At 37.7% G+C, this 18,879-nt stretch overlaps 1 protein-coding gene across 1 annotated transcript in view; it reads right to left on the bottom strand.

Moving 5' to 3' along the window:
* lrrc1 (leucine rich repeat containing 1) overlaps window positions 1–17,501 on the bottom strand; it is a 59,517-nt gene extending 42,016 nt beyond the window's left edge. The window contains exon 1 of the mRNA XM_039690643.2: window positions 16,897–17,501. Within this exon, the coding sequence (XP_039546577.2) occupies window positions 16,897–17,055 (159 nt within the window). The 5' untranslated portion in view covers window positions 17,056–17,501. The remainder of the gene's footprint in view (window positions 1–16,896) is intronic.
* Between the last annotated feature and the right edge of the window lie 1,378 nt (window positions 17,502–18,879).

Below are 18,879 nucleotides of genomic sequence, written 5' to 3'. Positions count from 1 at the left end.
GCCAAGCACTTTGAAGCTCTACAATAGCTTTATGTGAGGAAAAGCATGTGACGAAATGTACGTTTTTTGCATATAATCATCCTCTCTGCTATAGATCAGATCATTTACTGACATCTAACTTACACTGGTATTCAGGTACAGGCATCGAGTTGCTTTATATAGTACCTATCTGTCAGTTACCATTTTATTTATTTACTCAGGGACTTATCCAAGTTAGCGTCGGTAAATTACGGAGTGCCACAAGGCTCTGTTTTAGGCCCTCTTCTATTTTCAATATACATGCCATACCTTGATAATATTATTACAAAACATGTTAGTTAGTTTCCACTTTCGATTAGTTTCCGCTGTTATCCTAAAAAAATACTTTAAAATAATAATTCATCTGGTAATGATCAAATATAACTAAGTTGACAAGAGTGTGTTAAAGATATATAAATAAAGCTGTGTGTCCACCAAAGCGTTTTTCTACGCGCCTGGTGTATGTTTTCAATTGTTTTCTATGGGAGCGCCGCGTTTTTTAAACGCCATGAGCGTAACGAGGCGCTGATCGTTTTTTTCACGCTGAAGCACCGAGCGCCCAGGTGTTTTACTGGTCGCTAAGAAAATTAAAACGCAAAATTAAAAATAAAAAATTAAAAAAAAAAATAAAACACTTTTTTAAATAAAAAATAAAACGTTGAAAAATAAAACGCAGCACTCATAACGGTAACTTTTTACCCAGCCGTCCAATCACACTGGAGGAGGGGCGGGACTAAAACACAGTGACCAACTGTCACAACATTCAAACTATGCTGCAGATATTCTGTATCATAGCAACGAAACGTCTCAACGGAAAAAACGCTGCGCTGCCGAAATGCTGCCGAGCGTCTAGCGTTTCAGCTGGGTAAAATCGCTTTGGTGGACACACGGCCTAAAAAATTATTGGATTACCAGTAATTTTCTTCTATTAAATGCAGATAAGACTAATATTATTTATAGGACCAAAAACCTATATAACAAAATTTGCATAAAAGGATTTACTGTTACTTCATCCTCTACAGTTAAAGACCTGGATGTTACATTACACATCAACTCATCTTTCATAATATGCTACAGCTTTCCACCTCAGAAACATCGCTAAGCTACAGAGCGTGTTATATATTTCTAACTTACAAAATATAGTACATCTATTCATGGCCTCTAGACTAGATTACTGTAATGCATAACTAGGGTTGGGTATCGTTTGAATTTGAACGATTCTGATTCCGATTCCGATTCCTTGTTTCGATTCCGGTTCCTAACGATTCTCGATTCCGATTCTTTTAAGAGGCAGGGTCAAAAAAGTTTAGCTAACCTTTCTAACCAACGGTCTTTCTGAAGGAAATACTCCTTTTGTCACAAATTTTGCATTTTGCCGAGATTTCGTTATTTTTAGAAAAGTGAAGCCACACTTTGAACCGCCGACGTAAGCTACTCATGTTCGACTCGCGCGGTTATGAACACTTCCGGTAGACGCTTCTTCGTTGGTGTTGTTCAGCGGTTTTTTCTTCCGCTCGGCGGACTGTGAATATCGAAACTAGGAATCGAAATTTTAACTTTTGAACAATTCCGGGAAAAACGAAAAGTTAGTCCCGGTTCCAATCGATACTCGATTCTCGATACCCAACCCTATGCACAACTAGCTGATTGTCCTGCTTCCTCAAACAGAACTTCAGCTGCTCGAGGGACATATTGTTTAAAATTACAAGTCGCTTTACTGACGTCTTTCCGCGATTAAAACACAGATTGAGCGATTACACAAGACGAATAATTTCAGCAAGTCGTACTGTTTCTTTCAACATTCCTTTTGATGTAATTTTTGTGATTTATTGGATGGGAGAGGCGTAACATAAAATGTGTGGTGAGATTGTGTTCATGCATCATCTGAAGCGTTGACAGATTTCGAGGAACACACTCCAGGATGTTTCTCCATATAGTGACTTCAATGGGGTCCAACGGGTCGAAGGTCCAGATGTGAGTTTCAGTGCAGCTTTAAAGTCTCAACACGATCCAGAGTCTCATTAAGACAAACCAGCGGGCATTTATAACAAAATACACATTTTATACTTTTTAACCACTATTGCGTGTCTTGCACTAGCTGTGACACATTACGTAATCAAATTGAAAGGTCAGGCGTGTTCCGGTTCAGAAATGTAGAGTAGGATGAAAAACTCCCTAATTTTCTCCTCCAACTTCAAAATCATCTGACATTGTTGTTTTTTTTATTTCTTTATTTCTTTATTTTTTTGGTAAATGGCATTTGGGTTAGACTTTGCAGGTTCGCTTTGTAAACACTAGGGCTGTCAATCTTCCTCTATAATACTATTCGAATTCCATTCCTTATTTTATTTAATATTCAAATAATATTCAAATATTAAATGCTTAAATGTATCCTATTAGTGTTGTCAAAAAACTCGGTACTTCGGTACCAAGTCGGTACTAAAAAAAAAAAATGTTACGGTACCAGCTTTTCTAGGTACCGAATACCAGGTTAATCCAGTTCTAGACGCGCTGTCTGAAAGGTGCACAGTTGCGTCCTCTTCATAACGCTGATATGGCTCTCTCTCTCTCTGAATCCACTTGTTGACACGAAAGGAGGAAAGAGCCACATATGAAATATTTTGGATTAGGCTAATGTCACGTTGCCATAAGAGGCCGATTACATGCAAATTCGCAATTTCAAATATAGGCCCGAGGCAAGCGCGCTCATAATAAAAACTCGTTGCATAGCAACGACAGACGCCGCGTGAGAGCAAGCGCTTTGGAAAGAATAAGCACGCGCAAAAATATAATAAAAAAAACACGCGCGATATGTGAACGGCCTCTAAAGTGCTTTCGGGGTAGTTTTACGAGTACATGGGCACAGTAGTATCCAACCGACACCAGAGTAGCCTACTGGTATTAGTATCGATGCATCCCTATTTGTGTCATTTAATGTCAGTGCCAGTTCTAGGCATATTCTTGCCTTTATAATTCAGCAGTTTTAAAAAGCCTTTTCAAAATTAAATATGAATGCAGTTTTAGATTAAATAAAAGTACAGTCAAATCAAATAAAACATGTTTTTTCTCCTGTAGCCTATAGTTTGGTAATGCTACAATAAGATACCATTTATCAACATTAGCTACTTCACATCAACACATGGAGTGAACAATATATTTTTACAACATTAATTAATGTTTGTAAATGTTATTTAATAGAAACACTTGATTGTTCATGTTTGTTCACTTTATTCATTGTGCATTAAATAAATGTAAACGGATTAGAACTTTACAAACAACTTTAAAAATGTGTTAGTGTATACTATTGTTTATTTTAGGTCATTTTATCTAATTTTTTTCTAAAGTGTTAATAATACAAATGTACAGTTTCCATACTTGTAAACGTGATAAACACTTAAATATATGTAAATTTAAACTAAGCTTTGGTACCGAAATTGGTACCGAGAACCGTGAACTTTTACTGGTATTGGTACCGAATACTGAAATTTTGGTACCGTGACAACACTATATCCTATTATTAATATGTACGACATTACACATCGCCAATGCCACTATAGCATGTGGTTGTTGTTACACGTTCGGTCCACTAGAGGGACATCTAATACACATTTTATTCGTGCTAAATATGGTCGAAGAACTTCCGATGATTTTTGGCTGATATCTCCGCGAAAACACCACCAAAAATCCTGAAACGTATATCGCTCTTTTCAGTTCGACTAGACGGTTCCAACAAGCTCGATGCACATCGAATCCGTTGAGATATTTGCGTTTTTCACTTCACAGGCGCTTTGGGGCCGTTTTTTACGTCGTTAAACATTTAGACTACCATTTTTGACAGTTGTTATGATGATACACCGTTGATAACGTGCACACTTGTGTTACGATTCAAAAACGTTATTGTTCATCAGACGAAGGCGGCGAAAAGGCGAAATTGCATATAAAAGAACATTTTAAATATATATATAAAAAAAACAATATTCGAAGACTAACTTCAGCATTCGAATAGTATTGATTTTTTTTAATATTCGAATTATATTCGAATTTTGGAATTCGTTCCAACAGGCCTAGTAAACACTGGGTCAGTTCTTCCTCCTACGTCCCGCTCGACCTTTCAACCAGATTACGAAATGCGTGGCGCATCACAGCTAGTTCAAGACACACAATAGTGGTTAAAAAGTGTATAAATGTTTATGTTATAAATGTCCGCTGGTTTGTCTAGATGAGACTCTTATTCCTCGGCTGGATCGTGTCGAGACATCTTACGTCTTCGACCCGTTGGACCCCATTGAAGACATCCTGGAGTGTGTTCCTCAAAAACCTTCATTTCTTTTCGACTGAAGATAGAAAGACATGAACATCTTGGATGACGTGGGGGAGAGTAAATTATGAGGAAATTTTAATTCTAAAAGTGAACTACTCTTTTAAGAATCAATGTCAATCGAGAAATCAAAATTTTAAAACCACTCCTAGATTTGTATTTTACATTTTTATATGATAATATTCCAACATAAAAACTGGAGAAACAGCAATAAATCAATGCAACTGCCATCAGACGCGCACGTTCACAGACACACACATCCTCCAAAACACCAAATGATTCATTCAACGGCACTTGACCTGCTAATCCCCCCTTCAGAAAGCTAACTAACCCAGCAACCAATGAAATGAAACAACCAGAACCACAAACAGGCCATTATCAAAAAGAGAAGAACAGAAATGCTACTCTTCTTGTTTTCTGGTCCCTCTTCTCTCTCTGTAATGAACACATCAGGGTTACGCAGGAAGAAAACATTGTATACACAATACACACACACAGAAACCTCCCAGACTGACACAGGTACGGCACACAACGCAAAAACTTCCGTTAGGATGGATGCTTTTGTTTATAAAAGGTAAGGAATGAAACCAGCAATCCATGAGAGAGGACAAAAGCATCAAGTGGCATTGGCATGTTATTGGGCGGATACGTTGACAAGCCGGCCGCTGAAGCGGAAAACTGAACCCGATCTCCCAGTTCACGACGCCCTCGCCCCTCCTCCTAATGCGAGTTTACATTAGCCTTTAATCCCCTCGGTCAATATTTGAAGCCTGATTGGAATCAAACACAGTTAGACACAAAGCTAACAATGATAACCTTTCCAATCCAAGAAGATACACATCAGACAGACAACGGGTTTCATACAAATGAATTGAAATGCATTTGCTATGCGACGAGTGCCAAATTAAACTTATCATTCTTAAAAATTTCGCATATAATTTTGACCCATTTACCACACATCAAACACTAGAGATGCACCGGTCAATCGATCCGAAATTGAATCTGCCTATGTTTGCTCCAAGCACGCGATTGTAAAAATCGCGAAAAAAAAACGCAAAAATTCAACAATATGTATCATCGATGGTGACAATATTTATATTTCACCCAAAATAAAAAATACTGTGAGAAATAAAAAAGAGTTTTGGTGTCAGTACTACATTAAAGGGACACTTTTTTTTGGAAATAGGCTCATTTTACCACTCCCCCAGAGTTAAACAGTTGAGTTTCACCGTTTTCGAATGTATTCAGACGATTTTTTTGATATTTAGAAGAATATATCAGTAACCAGAGAGTTTCTGGTCCCATTGACTTCCATAGTAGGAAAACAATATACTATGGAAGTCAATGAGACCAAAAACTGTCTGGTTACTGATATTCTTCTAAATATCAGAAAAAATCGTCTGAATACATTCGAAAATGGTAAAACTCCACTGTTTAACTCTGGGGGAGTGGTAAAATGAGCCTGTTTCCAAAAAAAGTGGAGTATCCCTTTAAACTGCTATATATAATGTTGAATATAATGTGTAATAATGCAATGGGGGAATATTTGTGTGTCCTGATAACGCCAGATGATGTTACCAGTAAAAAGTGTCCGACATTATTTTAAATATATCTAAAGTCGGTGACAGTGAAGGCATATTCGTCTAAAATAATTCAGTATTTTCATCTTCAGAACCATGAATATTGTTATTCTGGTGCCTCTATAGTCTGTGCTTTGGGTTTCAGGTCCAAGTCCAAGTCTATTGTTCATATAAAATTTAGCATTACAATAGCAGTACTTTTTTGTGTCGCAATAATATCGTATCGTGAGTTGTATCGAATCGTGACATGAGGCTATCGTTACACCCGTAGTTTTTAGTTTTATATCGGCTGACCTCTATTTCCGGACTTGTAAGCAAACTGCAGCGAACGCTTTGAGCGTGTGTTTGAAATCGGGAATGGTGAGAGAACATTGTGCTTTGTACATTTTACCTCTTCAAACCAAACTTGGGTTTCCAGCCGACAAAGTTAAAACCCCGTCTGGCTATCGCTCTTCCCATAATGCCCCGCATCAGGTCAGTAGACGGTAAGAAGACGGTCTTTTGAACACATCCGACCATGAGCGCCGGCGTCTACGCTGTGAAAGCAATCCAGTCGAGTGCGTTTGACTACCACTGGAAGTGTGTGGAAAGTGGACCAGCTCAAGACGTTTGAGATCTGGTTTACACCTGTATTTAGACCAAAACGCATCTTAATCTTAAAGGGCGTTAGGAATACTAACACTAACACACTGTACAATTGCATAATGCTGTGAGAATAATGTTAATATTGAAATAAATGATGCTTTAAAACGAGTCATTCATGCAACCATTTAGTTCGAACGGCTGATTCATCCGGGAACAATGCTAGTGACTCCCTGTGTCTAACTCTCACATATCCAAGTGCAAAAATGCACAAAAAAGTAGGTGAAAAGTCCCAGACTACTACTACTTCCACCCAGATTCTGAAATGCAATTCTGATGGACATTTCTCCACGCATTACAAGTCTGCTGTGGTTTTGCTTGACAAATCAACAATATTGTGTCTAAAAAAATGTTAAAATTTATTGTTTCGCTGTCACGCCCCTTTTTGAGAATGGGGGTAAAAATGCACTATTTAAACTTAAATGGTTGAAATTCAAGAGTGCTTTGGAATATATACCCATGTTTGGTCTTGTTTTAAAGCAAACACTCAAAAAAGTGAAAACACTTCAAAAAATGAAATGGAAGTTATGGAAGTTTAAATTTACAGTAAATCAAATATACTGTACTTTATATGTTTTATTTTATATAAAATATATATTTTACTCTAAAATCATAGCCATAAATCTAACCAAGTTATGTTCCAAATTTGAAGTTGATATCACAAAAATTGAAGTTCCCATGAGATTTTGTTTAGGCGTAGTAGTACCAAAAATAGCCACCGGGTGCCATTGAATTCCATTGAATTACATTCTGCCTTAAATTAATAAATTTCTGCCCAAATATCACTTCTGTCACAAAATGTGGGACCTTGAGACACAGACCTTTCTGACAATATGTGTTTTGTCAAGATAGAAAAGGTATGAAATATAATTAAGCCCAAAAGGGGAGGAGCCTGATCAAGTAAGTACCGTTTCTATGGTAACGCAACGTTCAATTATAAAACGGTTTGCACAGGATGAATTCTGAGTTTACAAGCTTTCAAATGATACCAAATTTATGATAACCACTAATAAAAAGGCGATATTTTAGAGAATATATATATTATCATTTTTAGAGGATAATATTATACTATATTTTTTATTGTATAAAATACTAGATTGTATGTTTTATTATGAACTTTTAGCATAAAAACAGAAGTTTCAATGATTAAAAGTGGGTGCATCGACTTTTTGTGACAAAGGTCAGAACTCCTGTTATGATTTTTTTAGGTGCACTCTTGTCATAATTCATCAATTACTCTTCCTAGACATAATTTGTAACACAAAACAGGGGTGGAACATCTATTTAGAAGTCTTAGACCTTTCCAACAATATATAATTTGTCAAAATTAGATTAGGATTTAAAGGTGCAATGTGTAAATAAGTTGATTATCTATTAACAGAAATGCAATATGACATCCATAACTATGTTTTCAGTGGTGTATAAAGAACTTACTTAATTAACCGTAATGTTTTTATTACCTTAGAATGAGACATTAATCGCTCCATAACCGAGGGAATCCCCTTCTATGAAGGTCGCCATGTTGTGACGTCATATTCCTACCGTAGCCGAACGCGAACAAACAGCGCTACAGAACGCGTTTCATCACTACCTTGAAAGAGAAGTAGCGGAAAGCTGGAAGCTAGCCTTACACTCCGTGAGTAGTGTTTTTTCCCTTGTGAGTGGTGTAAAATATGTAGTTAGGATTGTTTCATGTAACTTAGTTCTCCCTCGCTGTGTTATGGGTTTGTTATGTTGGGGATAGATGTGCTGTTACGTTCGTGAGACAGCTGATGATTAGTATTCATGTCATTGACCGTAAAACAGTACGTTACAGGAATCACTAACCCGTCGATAGAGACTTTTACTAAAGTCTTTTATCACTAAAGTCGATCGCGAAGAGTTTTCAAAATCAGAGAAAAAAGCCTATTGTGTGTAGTAAATAGTGTCTATGGGATGCGGAGATGACATGATTGTAACAGCGCGCGCACTTCCGACCTTTGGACTCATGCAGACGCGTCCCAGCTCAGCCACAGTAACAGCTCATATTAGCCAGCTAAACTATACTACCCTGTTAGAAAAAAATATATAGCTGCTCCCTCGCTGTATTATGGGTTTGCTACAGTATGTGGGGAGAAATGTGCTGCTGGTTACGTTTGTGAGACAATCAGCTGATTAATATTATTATATTAAATTATATATTAAAACCCTTGATCCTCACCTGACTGGCTTTGTAAACAGTATCCATGATGTGGTTTATAATGGACTGTGGTACAGAAACAGTGACAATGTTACACACTCTTGGCTTACTCTGGCTATTCTCTGCTGTCTCAGCCGACGAGATGTTTGTCCCGTTTTAGCAACCGTAGCTTCTTCGAAAGGGAGGGGTGAGCAGTGGGCGGAGCCCTTAGTGCAAACCTGGTGCAAACTCGCAACCGAACCACTAGATGTCGCTAAAAATCACACATTGCTCCTTTAATAGAAATATAGTGCAGTAAATTTAGGCGTCCCGGTACCGTGACAGTTAGAGTTAAGGGGTTAACTTCTGTATCAAACCAATATAGACTAGACGGTAGGGCTGCAACAACTAATCGATAAAATCGATTATAATCGATTATGAAAATCGTTGTCAACGAATGTCATTATCGATTAGTTGGTCTGATTACGTCACGGGGATTGTTTACATGCTACATGCGCTTCTTACATGCGCTTCATGAGGCACACATGCAGTCTCTCTCCCTCGCCGCTCTACCCTGTCTCGCACGCGCAACACGGACGGTTTGGAGCACATTATCTTCTGTCTCGCATGCGCGCTCTTGATTCCGTGAGTTTGAACTAATTTGCGGGCATCAGGAAACCGCTATCAATATGCAGCATACACGAAAATCATTCACCTTTCGGCAAATTCTCCGTTTTGAAACCAAAATAGGTGACCTACGTTAATCGTGTATACTTTATGAAGCCATACTATAGTATAATGTGAGATAGAATTTAAGTAATTAAATTGAAGTTAACCTAAGCTTTCCCCTCCACTGCGGCTGTCAGTCATTCTCTATTCGGTGTTCAAACAGCGCGTCGCGTTACAACAGTTAACATGATGAAACTCTTTCCAAGATGATTCAATGTTATTATTATAATTGATCCGTAGATAAAGGTCTATGGTTTCGTAATATAATGACTATCTTGCTAGACTTTTATTGCTGTAACTTAATCACTTTCTACTGAGTGTCTGTTAGATCACAACACTAGCCTATAGTAGAGTCGGCGCACTATAATTGTTCTTCACGTGCACAGTAGCCTAACTGAAATTTAAAACTGTTAAAAGAAAAGGCTTAATAAACTATTGCAAAGATACTGTATAATACACAGTCAATATGTCTTTCTCTTTCCTTGGTGCTTTTAACTTTAATGCGGCGGACACTGAAGAGCTGCGCGCCGCCCTGTGACTCCGTGTTGCGTCAAGGGCATCATTCAGCGCTCGCGATACTTTGTGCAGCTCTTTCATGATCATGTCATAATACTTTTGCGCAATAAAAGCTTATTAATAGCCTTTCTTGTTCTGTCCTATCTATTATATTTTGCTTCCTCACTAAACAGCTGTGCTTTACATTTAAAACAGCGGTGCATCTGATTTTTACGATGTTTTTCATGAATGTATAACAATACAAAGAGCAATGTGCAACGTTTTACCAGAGTTAGTGCTACACTTATTGTCTCTTATTTGTTCCCCACTAAGGAATGTTTTTTTTTTTCACTAAATGTTCAGATTTTATAAAATTATTGTGCACTTGTGATATTTTTAGGCTAAGTTTTTCTAGTAAACATCTAGTTTACAATAGCATTTTTGTCATAGGTTATGGTCATATATATATATATTTTTATTTGTTGTTTTTCTTTATAATGAAGTTGTCTGTATTAAGTAGATTGTTTAACACACAAAAGAGTGTGGTTTTTAGGGTTTTAGGGTTTTATTTAGTTGTAATAAACAAAAAATGAAATACATTTTTTATCCGATTAATCGATTAATCGAAAAAATAATCGTCCGATTAATCGATTATCAAAATAATCGTTAGTTGCAGCCCTACTAGACGGATTTCAGAAAAATGGCCTTCTATAAGAAGTGAGGAGCATTTATGGGTACAAGTCGGGATATCTTACATATCTCAAGGGTGCTGAGTGCAAAAAAACTGGTACCCAAGCGAAATTGAGGTTTTTACCTTCTAATTTGCATATCAAAATGGCCACCAAATTGCCTATCTTGCTCAGTCGTTGGACCATTTTCTCCTAGTTTTTTTGTAAGTAGGCAATCAAGATGAGCAAATTAAGTTTTTAGATCGATAGTCAAAGGTCTGAGCAAAGATATATTGGAGGCTCACTGCCTTTTTTATGTATATATACTTGCAAAATACCAACTTTTAAGGTGAAACACACTCCATAAAATAATGTTTGCTCGCATGTTTTGAAATTTCAGGGCAGTCTAGCTCCATTCTAATAGGCTTTATGAGTTTGTTATTGACATAATGTCAGCTCACACACTGGAAACCATTACAACATTATCACAGATGATATATCTCCCATAACAGCCCTACTATAACCCAGTATTCAAGATAACAAAGGATTAGCAGAGCTTTCTGAGAGCGCAATGATGCCGACTAGCACCAGACCCCGTGTGTATCTGACTCTGAGCAACAGGCACTGGTTTCCCCCACACACAGCTTTCGTCACCATTAACTCTCCTCACGGCATTCCTCACATTTCAGGCCAAACAACAAGTCTCCGATTCCAGGAAATCTCCGCGATAAGAGCATTCGCATATGAACCGACAACAAACAGGCTTTAAGACATGGTTTTCCACCTCTTTAACCTCAGAAAGAGAAAAACTAAACTCTACGCTTTCGGACTCTTGACTAAACATGGCCCACGTGGTGCAAAAGGAGAGTGAAATATCCAACCATTAATCTATTCTCTCTTAGTCTCCACTACTGAGATGTGTGTGTGTGTCTCCGGGGACTCGAGAGAAAACTATTGCTTGCTCTCACAACAAAAGTCCTACTATATTGACTTTGCCAAACAAACGGAGATGCCAAACAGGTTGAGAGCACATTTTACAGGAATGGCAATCATTCAGAGTATTCAGAGGTTGTGTTCTGGACTTTAAGAAGAAAAATGTCTAAGCTTCAATAAGGATCATATTATTGTATTATATTATTCATATATTATTATATTATTGTCGTTAATCCACGGACAAATTCAATCTTCATAAACCACTGTGACCACTGAACTTTAGTGAAGTAGATCAACTCATTTCATAAAAAGGAACTCTAAAAAGAGTAAATCATTAACCAACTGGATTTTGCTAATTTCCTCAGGAACTGGATGAACATGTCAAAATAATAAGTGAACGATTTCTCACACAAAACTATTGTATACTTTCAGATGCTGCGCCACTTTTGATACCTTCATGCTTCAGGAAAAGCTTTTAGGAATGTAACGGTTCACAAAATACGATACGATACACTTGTGTCACGGTACGGTTCGGTACGGTATGTTTCCGATACAGCAAAAAGAAAGAGAAATTTCCTTGATTAAATTTATTTTTTAATTATATTTTTATTAAAACTAACATCTTAGAGTATGATTTTTTTTTTTACTTGATGAAGCAATGATGGAGCTATACTTGACTTTAGGAGCATATAAAACAAAACAGCTCATATTGTAGTAGTTATAAACAGGTTTATTTTAATTCAGATTAACAATTGAGGGCAGGAATTGTATTCATAAAGTCAAAATAAAACCAACGTGATGAATTCAAATGCTTTCTTTCCTGGATTTGGCTGTGTAGTAACAGTGCTGCTTAATCGATCAAGATCGACTCGCGCTGCATTGGTCCAAACTGATAAACGGTCCGTCAACCACACAATAACGAGTGGCACCGTTTCGTTCCGCTTACATTACATTTGCCATATGATGTTGGGATATGTTGTGGTCACGCCAGCATCTTTTACATCATTAGCGCGCTTACATTTGAAATAACAAAATTTTGGTCCAACGAACCGTTCGGTTCAAAAATGCGTACCGAAAACCGTACCGAAACGGTTCAATACGAATCCGTGTATCGTTACACCCTTAATATACAAGCATGCAAAAAAGCATCCAGAACATTATTCAAAGTTCTTCCTTTTGGGATCAACACAACGGCAAGTAAATAATACTTTTACACAATAAAAGTTACACTTCACTCTTACTAAAAGTTTCCAAAAGGGTTTTTCACAGCAATGACACAGAAAAACCTTTCAGTAAGTTCCTAAAATAATCATTTTAATAATCTAAAGAGTCTTTTTCCGCTATAAAGAACCTTTCGAGGAATGAAAAGGTTCAATAGATGTTAAAGTCCCCGTGTAGTCAATGATTGAATCCCAAAACTCATCCCTGATCGTATTTAAACGTTTTTTCCTTGAAAAAAAATCTTCATGCCTTGAAATATCTGGAATGTAATTCGACACCCTTGCCTCATTTAGTATACGCGTTCTATGAATATGCAAATGAGCCCCGCCTCCACTCGCTCACTCAGAGATCCACCGGTTGACGATCACACGTTGATCTGATTGGTTATAAGGACGTTTGTGACGTCAGAAACACCAGCGATTTCAAACCGTGTTTTTGAGACTGTCTTTGGTTCACTGCAGTTTTAAGGAGGAAATACTCAGCAATGAACTTACACATGATTAAAAACACCACATAGACACATAAACAACATTAAACCATAGATGTTAAAGGTGCATCATGGAAACATCAATGCCAATAAAGAACCTTTATTTTTGAAGAGTGTAAAAGCAGTTCCCTTAAAAGTATTAATAGGACAGAGCCACAGGTAAACATGCTCAGACACGAATAAATGATATCTGAATTCAACGGTTCAAGCTGCTTCAACAATAAATGGTTAAAAACCGGAATGCATTCAGTTCAAACACTCTCTGACACACAGCCAATTTACTTGCGTTTCACGTTTCCACACGTCTCTAATAAAAAACACAGCTTCAATGTTTTTATCCCAGCAAAGATACGGTGGAGACCAATAACAGCTATTAATTAGACAAAAATCACAGCTACTAATTAGACAAAACCGCATATTCGTGAGCTGCACAAGTGGATCTCCTTTCTCAAGAAAGAGACTTTATCCTGCATGAAACCGGATCAAAGTCTTCACCAAACACACTTGCGAGGGAAATACCCTGGGATTCCCTAAAACAAGATTATCCTTCAAGAGAGCCCACACAGATCAAGCTCACGTAAGACTGACGTGATCGTCTTCAATGTTTTATTGCCTTTGAAGAAGAAGCGCAAAGCATTTCATTACTCTGGAAGATTTAATTCATTACATGGTACAGAATTACAGCGAGCGATGCTATCAGCACTCTTTACAACCTCGCTGTTTTCCTTGTGTAATCTGTAATCCTAGAAGTGTGATCCAAGTAAACGAGAGGGAAAGGCTTTTTGAGTTGATGCACCAATGAAGGGATTTCATCACGGTTAGGAGCCTTTAAAGGGACAGTGCACTCAAACGTAAACTCACGCCCTCATGTTGTTCCCGGTAAGTCTTTCGGTTCATCTTCAGAAGACAAATTAAGATATTTGCGATTAAATCTGAGAGCTGGATCACTCCTCCATAGGCTTCTAAGGGATCGAAACTTGCCGGCCTAGAAAAGTTATTAAAGACATCGTTAAAATAGTTCGAGTGACGACAGTGGCTCAACCTTAAGGCCTGTTCACACCAGGACGAATTTCGCGCGCGTTATTCACTGATGTTTAACGCCTCGTGACTAAACAAAGGGCGCCAATGTGAGTGTGCCCACCGACGTGTAAAAGTGCCATTTAAAAACGCCTCGGGTTCGTTTTTTTTAGTTTGACGCGCTGCATCGAAAACTATCCGACCAATGAGATTGGCGCTTTTGCTCACGTGTTTAGAGCTTCTGAAGTTACTGTAAAACACAACTTGGGGGCGCTCAAAGACAAATCGACTTTTATTCAACTATTCATTTCCTTCTCTGTGGGCCTCGAGTGAGTTCACGTAGAGTAATAGCACGGCACTTTTGTGTTGTACGCAAACGTGCCACAAAAGTCTTGAAAAGTGAAGCCAAAGCGTCTCGATCGCCCCCCAGTGCCCGGTCCTAGTATACGTCATAAACCCCGCCTCCCTGTGTTATTCAACCAACTAAACCATTAAATTACACTTCAAATATCATTTTTCCAAATATGGTCCTTCCATTTACTGTAGTTTTTGATCATGCTGATATAATTTCAAGTGTTTGTTTTTAAAATAAGTTTGATGCGGTGGTGTGACGTCATGATTAACAGGTTTTCTGAGCGAAGTAGAAGCACCAACAGACTTTTTTGGGGGGATCTTCGGAGGACTGAGGAGATTGCAGCTTTAAAATTAATATATAAACTTCTATAATTAATTTTTTTAAGTGCAGGAGCGTGTGCTTGCGATTGATTCTGCGAGAGTGAGGCCAGGGCCTTGATTTCGCAGCTTTACTTGTACGTAAAGTTGGGAATCTTGTTATAAAATTTAAAATTCGATTCCTCTCATTCCTCTTTAAACCAATGAAGCGTTTTCTGTTCTCGCGTGTATCGGATCCGTACAGCTCTTAAAGGGACAGCACCAATATTCCTGCCGTCTATAATAACACTAATCAAACAACAAAGAGAAAATTCACTCGTTCTTCACTGAATAACTTTTGAAATGTGTATTTTATTTATAAACTGCAGTGTTTAACATTTGATTACAGTTTTTGTACCTGAAAATCTTCAAACACTGTTTATTTCATTCGTTTCTTTGTTCAGTTGTATCAATTTTTTGCGATTGCTATTTTTTAAAGGTTCTTTTTTAATTACCGAGTGTTTACTTGTCTTTAATAATGCTTGAAATGTATATTAGTTAGGCTAGTTGTTTTTCTTTGGTATTTTTATAGTGTTCTCTAGCCTGTCGATCTTTGTTCATGATGCTCAGCTGCAATTAAATGTTTTGCAATAAGACTATATTTGAATGATAGCTATTTTATTTTATTTTTTGTTGTTTTTGTTTTAACCTTATTAGAATCGAAATTAGGGATCAATAAGCAGAATCAAAATTCAATTAAAACGATAGCCCTACTAGTTCTAGGATCCTTCCTTGTGGGGTTTGAACTTAAAGCCATTGAGTTTTCTGCCAGGATATTTCCCGAGAGTTCGCTGGGAACACACACTGATATTTCAGGCCCCACAATGTTTTTCTCAAACACATTTTGCTGAGTTGTAGTGTTCTCTGCCGCCTGCACAATGACAGTGGTCCGGTTTCAAAGCCTCGTGATCTACCTAACTAGACAGCACATTAGAGAGTCATAGGTGCGTTCATAAAATATAGCATTTTGGGCATCATAGAGGTGTTATTCGTACATCATTTAAAACATGTATCTGAAGCCCAAAAATGCTGCTGACTCAAATTATGTCTATGATTCAAACAATGCTGACTGACTCTCAGTGTGTGTGTGTGTGTGTGTGAGTCAAACCTGCTGCTGATTTGTACACACCTGATGCCACAAAAGTACAGCACACACACACCAGTCAAAGGTTTACAATGTTTAAAGTCCCCCTATGGTGAAACTCAAGCTTTTAATGTTGTTTGTGTGTATGTGGTGGTTTTAATATGCTTTGAGACACACCATGTGTAATTTCATAAGTGGACAGCATTGCTGAGTATTTCCTCCTTAAAACTGCAGTGAACCAAAGACAGTCTCAAAAACACGCTGTGAAATCGCTGGTGTTTCTGACGTCACAAACGACCTTGTAACCAATCAGATCAACCAGTGGATCTCTGAGTGAGTGAGTGGAGGCGGGGCTCATTTGCATATTAACGGTTGATTTTTAAGTGATGATAACTTTGCGGGGACTTTAAAATTTGTTGCGTATAAAAATTAATACGTTTTTTATTATTATTATTATTTTATTTTAGTAGGCTACATTTTGAAATGCAATTTGGTGATCAAAGCTGAATTGTCAGCATCATTACTCCAGTTTTCAGTGTCACATGATCCTTCAGAAATTATATGATGATGATTACGCGTATGTTGTTGCTAAGAAACCTGCAGCTACTGACAATTACTCGATTATTAAACTGAAACGCCACTTTTGATGTCCAAAACTGCATTGTGACTCGTAACATAACTCATAAACTCGCCCAAAAACTGCTGATGCCTCTCACACCCACACACACCTGCCGACCCCGAGCGCACCTTTGCTGTGTAAACACACAGCTCGTCGTCGGCCCACAAATGCTTCTCATTCATTTAAGAAGAGTGTCAGCCAGGACAGATGTCTTACCTTGGGAAGATCCCGGAGCTGGTTCGCGTCCAGCAGGAGCTCCTCCAAACTCGCTCGGTATCGATAGATCTCATCCGGGACGAAGAGGAGCGAGCAGTGGCGCTTATCGATCGACTCGATGTGACGGTTACACCGCCACAGGGGGATACAGTGAAACATCACGAGCAAAACCCTGGAGAAATTAACTCCGAATGCTGGAAAAGTTTTTAAAAAATATCTCTATATAATAAAAAAACGGGAACGGCGAGAGCGCGCCGGAGCAACTAGTGTCGATCACAATCTATGGATCTCACGCGCACAAACATTCAATAATAAACACGTCGCGCTCCACTTCTGCAGTTTTCTTTCCGCCTTTTTCACCTTTCTCGCCACATCTTTATCAGGGAGGCTGAGGAGAGTCCCGTGTGTTTCTTTGTAAGCGGTTACATGTCTGTTTAGCTGCGTTTATTCCGTAGTTTTTCTCATCCCGGAGTTTATTTCCTCTTAGTCCAGTTTCTGACCCGGAACATTCACTCCCTCATTCCAGGTCGACGTCACGAATCCCATCGGCTCCTCCCTTCTTTCTTTCTGTCGCTCAATCCCTCCCTCCCTGCACACACACACACACACACCACCGTCAGCTGAACATGAACTACAGTTCCCATAACACACCTGCTGTCCCTGAAGTGTGATGTGACATTCAACAAGTTATATCATTATTACAAAAAAAAAACTATCTATCTATCTATCTATCTATCTATCTATCTATCTATCTATCTATCTATCTATCTATCTATCTATCTATCTATCTATCTATCTATCTATCTATCTATCTATCTATCTATCTATCTATCTATCTATCTATCTATCTATCTAATCCATTCATCCATCTATATATCCATCTATATATCCATCTATCTATCTATCTATCTATCTATCTATCTATCTATCTATCTATCTATCTATCTATCTATCTATCTATCTATCTATCTATATTATAGTATATATATATATATATAGTGTAATATAGTTTTATACACATTTCAGCTTATTTGATTTCTTTTAATATTTCTTATGCATGTAGTTTTTCTTGTTTTCAAAATGCTAAATCTTTCTTTATTTCCAGGTGTAAATGAGAAAGATCAAACTCTTTAGTGCAACAGATTGTGCTAGTGTTGGTTATTCCTTCATATTAGATTTTTCTGTTATCTTACGAGATTTAAAAAATATATATACATTTTACAGTTTTTCTCAATCGGTTTAGCACATTTCCACAGTCTTAACATTCTCTAAATTGTGAACTCGATTGTCACAACTGTTCAAAACATCATAACTCTACATCACGTCTGAACAGAGTAACTTATGCCGAGTAAGAGCTGATCCTGGATCAACATTGCTGTCCCAAAATGTAGTCCTTACCCCTAACCCTACCCCTAGAGGGTAATAATAGGAGAATAACACTGATGTTTAAGTACTTCATCCTCGTTCTAAGGCTAAACTTGACATAAACTGTAAACTTGTCCCTCAAATCTGATTGGTTGATTGGAAAGATGGATCCAGCAACATGTACTTAGTGAAATCACGATCATCTTAAACTGTAGTGTCAGAGTGTTTGTCTCATCATGTGGAAATATTTGTTATAACAAATACACTGACCACTATCATGGTGTCTTTAAATGAAACTCAATAAATCATCTTCATCTAAACCTCTATTCATTCCCAATAACAACTTCTGTAGACACATGATCAAACTGGTTAGTAATAAGAGAAGCTGGTAATGCTGTTTGTGGAGTTGTTCAATCCTCCATGCTGAGATGTTCAGAGATTTATCTTATCTTCAGTTGATTTCATCTAATGTTGTGGTTGGAATTCAGTTTTAATTCTCGTGTTTCTCTTTCTTTTAGAGACGTTAACAGCAGGTGTTCATCATTAATGCTCAACAATCACTTCATTTCTTGACTGCAATAAAGTGAAATTATTTCAGAGTACTCATAACTATAGTTT

This window comes from Pimephales promelas, chromosome 11, assembly GCF_988280905.1.
Source record: "Pimephales promelas chromosome 11, fPimPro1.hap1.1, whole genome shotgun sequence".
Taxonomy (NCBI): domain Eukaryota; kingdom Metazoa; phylum Chordata; class Actinopteri; order Cypriniformes; family Leuciscidae; genus Pimephales; species Pimephales promelas.
Note: the sequence above shows the minus strand (reverse complement) of the source record. Positions and strands in the feature narration are given on the sequence as shown.